Source organism: Physeter macrocephalus, chromosome 16, assembly GCF_002837175.3.
Source record: "Physeter macrocephalus isolate SW-GA chromosome 16, ASM283717v5, whole genome shotgun sequence".
NCBI lineage: Eukaryota > Metazoa > Chordata > Mammalia > Artiodactyla > Physeteridae > Physeter > Physeter macrocephalus.
In genome coordinates, this window is record NC_041229.1 from 88,326,975 (window position 1) to 88,333,967 (window position 6,993).

The window sequence follows — 6,993 nt, forward strand, 5'->3', positions numbered from 1 at the left end:
GCTGTGCTGTCAGCCTTGGGTTTGAATCCAGGTTTCATCACTAATCGTGACTGTAAAATGATTTAGCGTCTCAACCTCAGGTTCCTTTTCTGCAAAATAGTTAGCAGGAGATCATGTCAGTGAAGCCTCTCCTTTTTTGGTACAGCGCAGAGTAGAGGCTCAGTTAATGATTGCGCCTGAGACCCTACCCCTCTCCAACGCACACACCCCCTGCGCTCCAGCCCCTGTGCAGGCCCCATATCAGATTTACATTTCTCTTGCTCTCAGCAGTGCGCACAGCATCTTGCACAAAGTTCAAGATGTGTTTGCTGAAAGAGGGGGCAGATGTCATGGGGACCCCCTCCTCCAGGCTGGCCGCCCTCCCTCTGGCTCCATCTCTCCGCAGCAGCCCAAGTGGCCTGTCTTGTCAGTTTGCTGCCTGTTGAACCCTCCAGGGCCTTTGGGGTGCTGAACTAACGGTGTGAGAGATGGACAATGCCCAAGCCCCCATCCGAGACACCTTGCTAGCTCGTTCTACTACGGAAATCATCAAAAGAATTCTTTCCCCCAGAGCTTCTGTGTGTGTCCACCATGCACATCTGTCCCCCAGGCCCTCACCTCATCCCATGTCCTGGGTCTGGGCTTTGTCCTAGCTCTTTCCTCTTCCTGGATCTGCATGTAGTAAATGCTCACCGAACAGTCCAGCCCGGTCTCCTGCCAGGCTGGCTGTAGGGCCAACAACCTGGGTTTTGTCACTGCCAACCTAGCGTGTGCTTGCTTTTAACAGCAGCAGGAGAGAAATGAATTGTTTTCAAGGGCATTTTTTAAAGGATGGTTCTTTAATGAGGTCCCTGCTTATTTGAACTCTTCCGGTGCTTCTGCTTTATAGTTTTCAATTTTTGTGATCATAAAAGTAATGCATGGTTATTGTAAAAATGTGGGAACATTATAGAAATGTGTGGCTTGGCACGTACAAGCACCCATGCTTCAGAGAGGACCTCTGCCGACGTCTGGCATCGATTCTTCCGTCCTGGTGGCTCCTTGGCATTCTGTCTCCTATTCATTCTTCCCCAGAGCAGGGGCTGATGACGCAGCCTCTGTCTGGCACTACTAGAGGCCGTGTTTGCTGTTACCGGACTTCAGAGAGTGGGCCGGCGGCGGAGCCCTGAGAGGCAGTAGTACGTAGCGGGGAACGTCTGGCCACTGCCATTTAGAGCCTCAGAGGGTTGGGCCAAGTCTCAGTCTTCCTCATCCGAGCAATGGGGATGATGAGAGCCGTCCTAGTGTTTCAGAGGGAGATTGGGACTCAACAGTGAGACGGCAGATGGGAACACACTCAGTAAGCTCTAAATTCTATGTATTATTATTTGGTTTTGAGAAATATCAGTTATTGCTGTTAGCACCAAACAGCTCCCTTGGGGCTCTGAGCCAGTAGTCTTGGTGAACTTAGTCCTAAGGGTTAGGATTTCATTCTCTTGTCATTGTTTATACCTATGTGTGTATATATATATATGTGTGTGTGTGTGTATACATATAGACACACGTATGTATATACATATGCACACATACGTAAATACATATGTGCATATATGGACATGGAAAATCGTCCAGTGATGGGAACTGCTGAGAGCTTTGCAGATGGACACGGCAGCCTCACTGCGATACCCGTCTAGGAGCACGTGCTGAGAGCATGTATCGGGGCCTCCAGATCCATGGGAAGAGCTGACAGTAAACTAGAGCAGCGTGGGCCGAGTGTCCCCAAGGCCAGTGTGTGACCAGCGAGCACTGTCTGCTCTCCCTTTAGAGACTGGTTTCCCCCCTCCCCCTCTGTGATCCTGTCGGGGTGGTGGGAGCACCAGGGCAGTCACCCCTTCTTCATTGCTCCCCACGGCACCCCCTGCTGAGAGAGGGAGGCGTTAGGGGTCTTTGGGGTCTCAGGAAAGAGGGAGCTGGGGAAAGCAGTGACACACGCAGTGGGGTGGGCGGTTGGAAGGCTGGGAGACGTGTGCACTGGCAGGAAGAGGGCCAAAGAAAAGGAGAAAAGGCTTTGACCAGAACCCACCGTTCCTCAGCCCTCCATCCTCACCTCCTCTGCCTCGCTGGGGTCTTTCATCCAGTTCGTGATGCAGACGCAGTGCCTGCGCGGGAGAAGAGGACAGTGCCTGCAGAGGAGGCTTCCCTGGGACCCTGGGGATGCAGGCTTACCCCGGTCCCTACTCCGGCCACACCGTAGGTCTCTGGACTGGCCTGGTCCTTGTGAAGGCGGGAGATGAGAGGCCCTCAGAACTGGGTGTTGCTGGTACACGTGCTTCCTCCTTTGGACTCTTCTCCCTGGATTTGAACCCCGTGTACTTGGCTTGTCCTTCCCAAGAGATGCTCAGTCTACTATCACTATGTGTACTTTGTGTGGGCAGCTTGCAAGAGTGAGGTCTGGAGTGAGACAGACCCTGTTTGCATCCCAGCTTTACGACATTCTCTCCGTGTGAGCGTAGGCTAGTTACTACCTCTCTGATATTCATATTGTCTCCCACTTTACAGATGAGAAAACGATCATAACTTAGGTTCAGTTTAAGGAGGATTCAAAAGACAAAAGCATGTCGAGGTTGAGCATATTTTCTAGAATGTGGTAAGAATTCAAGAAGCAGCAGTTTTATAATAATTCCTGTCCAGCCCTCTCTGTCTTCCTCAATGGGGCCATCCACGGAGCATCACCCATTCTTTGGTGCTGTGAAAGGCTGGTTGAATCCTGAGTATGGACTTGAACAGAACACGGGTCTCAGACCACTGACCTGCTGGGAGCGTTGACAGTCCTGCTTCAGGACGATCTGGAGGACGTCCGACTGCCCTCGCTTTGATAGCCGAGCTTCCCCCAGTTACCTGTTCCTCCGGACTTAAGCTTATGAGGCCTTTTCCACTTCCTTTGTTGACACTGCAGAGGGCACGTCATGCTGAATAGAGCCGAGGGCTTCTTTTGGCAGCTGGTCCAGCCAGTGCCCGGGTCTTCAGAGGAGACTGGTTGACAGGGAATTGAGGGCAAATCCAATGAAGCTCAGGCAGCAGCGGGGAAATCGGGGGAGACTCCCTTGGACCTAATCAATCATGGAAAGTCCTCTGGTGACCCCTACTGCGGGGGGCAGTATCAGGCATAAACAAGTAAAGTTACGACAGAAGCCTTTAGACATAGCCAAGTTCTTCCCTTACGTTTCAGGGTTTCATCTGAAGCGCTCTCTGAAGGTGGAGCCACCACCTCCCTCGTCCCCCAAATTCACTAGGAGTTTTTGACTCCCACTATCCCCTCTGCAATCACAACCTTCGCTGCTCTTTCTCTTGCAGCCAGGCGCCACTCCAGGGCCCGGCCCAAGGTCACGCTGTTGAACTACGCCTCCCCGATGACCACCGTTAGCCGGCCCCTGAACGAGATGGCCCTGACCCCTCTGACGGAGCAAGACGGGGAGGCCTACCTAGAGAAGTGTGGCAGTGTCCGGCGGCACACGGTGGCCAATGCCCACTCGGACATCCAGCTGCTGGCCATGGCCACCAGGATGCACTCGGGCTTAGGGGAGGAGCCTGGCGGCGAGGACAAGTGCCTGCTTCTGCCACCCAGCTTCCCGCCGCCCCACCGGCAGTGCTCCAGTGAGCCCAACATCACTGATGGCCCCGATGAGCCGGAGCGGGTGGCAGCGGTCAGCCAGGAGGACTCAGAGCTGAACTGTGCATCCCTCAGCTGAATGCCCGCCTCTGGGACCTCCCAGCTCCTGCCTGGCCACCAGGATGAGGGCGGCTTCATCGCCGAGGGGAGCTCTTCCTTTGGGCGATGCCGCCTTAGGCCTTTCCGGGTACAGGCTAGTCTGAGCGCCCTAGGGAAAATCCCCGTCGTGAGCCTCTCCATTTTCGTGACTGTGACCACCTACCTCTGGGCGGCCACACAGATCCAACTGCTTAATGTTCACCTTCTGACTTTCAGCCTTGCCTGCCTGACTCAACTCAAATCCTCCTCTCTGGGCTTTTCCCCTCAGATATTGGACTATCTGACCCTCCCAGCCCTATATCGCAGTGCCCCTGGCGTTCCTATAGCAGGAAGTCGTCCGACCCACACACACAGCCAGCAAGGATGTGTTGGCGTGTGGAGTTCCCCTTGAGGGTCCTTGTGATACAGAGGCCGATGGGTGAAAAGAGGCAATAGAGAGGTACCTCTTCTCTCCGTCTTGTGTGGAGTAAAAGTAGACTGCAGCCCCTCCCAAGCCTGACTCTGGGAATGCAGCTTTCATTGCAGTTTCAGAATTACTGGGAAAGAGTGGCCCCACTGGTGGGTGAGGGTCCATCCTCACCTATATCCAGACCCTATGTGCTGCCTTTGGCTTTTGGCCCAGGAGGGCCACAGTGCTGGAGGAACCCCGTCTTTGATTCAGCCTCAGCATTCCCCTCTCAGGCTTCCTCCCCAGCTCAAGGAACTAACCTTCCCGGTGGAGTAGCTGGTGCCTTCCTCCCTTTCTCATTTCAGAAACCGACCCTTTTCCTATTGTGGGTAAGGGGCCAGCTGATACCAACCAACCAGTCTGTTCCTGGATTTGACTTGAATTTTTAAAATGTGCATCGTTTCAAAAATAAATTGCTTGCAAGTATTTGCACGTAGGATCTTGCACCGCTCATTTCCAATGGGGTGTGTCTTCAAACTGAAAAATAGCAAACCCCCTAGGAAAGGAGACTGGAAGTGGTCCAGGGTGAAAGTGATCCGTGGTGGGCAGGGCTCAGAGGCCACAGAGCTCTGGAAGCAGCTGGACTTGAATCCAGTGTGGCCTGTGTTTGTGAGTGTTGTGGTTTATAGGAAAAGCTGCATTGAGATAGAGACTCAGCTTGCCTCATGAGCAGAGAGTTCTAGCAAATGGGATGTCTCAGTGCTCTACAGTGCAGGGAGCCGGGAAAGATGCGGGCAGGACCTTTTGGAGAGATGTCCATTCCCTGTGATTAAAGAAGTGCCTGGAATGTATAACCTGTGGGGCCTTGAAATGTTTTGGGGGGCAGCAGGCTTTGGTACTGTGCTATATATATCCTCAGCACTCCTCCCTCCATCCAGGTCTGGGCTTTTTATCTCCTTTGACCTCCCTGTTCTTTTTGTATTTGCCTGTTGGCCCCACTGATAACAGCTCCAGAAAGAAGAGGAGGCCCCTGGGCCCTTCAGGCACCTTCTAGGTATCCTGTTAATCTTTGGAAACTTTATGAAATGTCAGAGACATGAGCCAGTTTGGCTTCCAACGTGGCAGGAGGTGGCCGGGAGAGAATGAGGACAGTTTAAGCTGCTAACAGAGGAGGAAACCTTCTAAGCTCATCTAAGCCTTGACAGCATTTCCCTTCTGGGTGAAGATTTGAAATATGACTAGAGTCATGCTTCTGATGGCTTTTGATTTGGAAATTTTGTTTAAAAAGTTGTTTTGTTTTCATCCTTTTAAGAGATTGATGGAAGAGAAATGTCCAAAGGAGATCTTCTGAGAATTTCAAACAAAAAATAATCTGTGTATGTGTTGGATAAAGTCCACAAATTCACTAACAGGTATCAGTAGGTAACAACATGATGATTTATTTAACTGATGGCTTCTGTCCTTATTGGTGCACTTAGCACTTGGGACTAGTATTTATTGATCCAGGCCAAGTAATTAATCATGCTTGGGTTTGCTTTTTTAGTTTACAACCTGAATGATATATATGTCTTTAAATGCTTTTTCCACACACTAAATTCCCCTGATGGGGACATCAGTCATCAGTTAAATATGTAAGCTCTTAGGATGAGAATGGGAGTGTCAGTACAGACCCAGTGTACTTAATTGCTAATGAATGTTAGCCAGTTTACAACTTTACCTTTGATGTACACACCTGATATTTGTACAGTATTTCACACTGTACATATAAAAATTGTGCTGACGTCTATGAGCATTCTAGCCATCAGAGCTATTGCAAGAGCAACAACCATAGTGTTGTTTTATGTTTTTTTGTTTTTTAAAAAATTTTTATTTTTATTTTTGGCTGCGTTGGGTCTTTGTTGCTGTGCGCGGGCTTTTTCTAGTTGCGGCAAGCGGGGGCTACTCTTCGTTGCGGTGTGCGGGCTTCTCATTGCGGTGGCTTCTCCTGTTGCGGAGCACGGGCTCTAGGTGTGCTGGTTTCAATAGTCGTGGCACGCGGGCTCAGTAGCTGTGGCGCATGGGCTTAGTTGCTGTGCGGCACGTGGGATCTTCCCGGACCAGGGCTTGAACCCGTGTCCCCTGCATTGGCAGGCGGATTCTTAACCACTGCGCCACCAGGGAAGTCCAACCGTAGTGTTTTTAACCACTTTTTCTCCCCTTCACAAGATGAAGATTCGTTTTCGTTATTTAAGCTAGGATCTTCCGGTGGCTGAGGTTTAATGACAGGAAATGATCACGACTCTTAAACTCCGAGTGGGCTCAGAAACCAAAAACCTTTCATGCTGTCTGTTTCCAAAATGGATTCAATAAACATCATTTTGTACATGCTGCCCTGTTCCCAGGCTGCGTGTCTTCATTGAATGTGCAAGCGCAGAGCGTCCGTTAGATCTTTTCTGCCTCCTGTCCTCACACTCCCTGTGTGAGAAGCCTGTCTTCCCTGGCGCCATGTTCCGTTTCCTGTTGCCCCCACCCCAGGGTTAGGCAGCAGCCTGACCTCAGCCAGTCTCCTCTGGGCTTGGCTTGCCATCCTTGTCTGGATTGGCAAGTCATTTCCTGGAGGAACAGCCTGTCTGCAAAGGAGCTTGGAAAACACCGAACAAAGTCTGAGAAGGCAAGGCCTCTTCTGAAGCCAGCTTGGTCTCTTTCCTGAGTGTTTGACCTGGAGGGAGCACTTACCGTATTTACTTGTAAACCATCTCCTTATATATGCCCCTTCGGTTCTGTTGGGCAGAGGCAATTTATTTATTTATTATTTAAAATTTTTATTGGAGTATAGTTGATTTACAATGTTGTGTTAGTTTCAGGTGTACAGCAAAGTGAATCAGTTATACATATACAT

The 6,993-nt window shown here is 50.8% G+C and overlaps 1 protein-coding gene across 1 annotated transcript in view; it reads left to right on the top strand.

Annotated features, from left to right (window-relative positions):
- Positions 1–5,595, top strand: part of PRR5L (proline rich 5 like) — a 72,002-nt gene extending 66,407 nt beyond the window's left edge. The window contains exon 9 of the mRNA XM_007106873.3: positions 3,313–5,595. Within this exon, the coding sequence (XP_007106935.1) occupies positions 3,313–3,707 (395 nt within the window). The 3' untranslated portion in view covers positions 3,708–5,595. The remainder of the gene's footprint in view (positions 1–3,312) is intronic.
- The last annotated feature ends 1,398 nt before the right edge of the window (positions 5,596–6,993 follow it).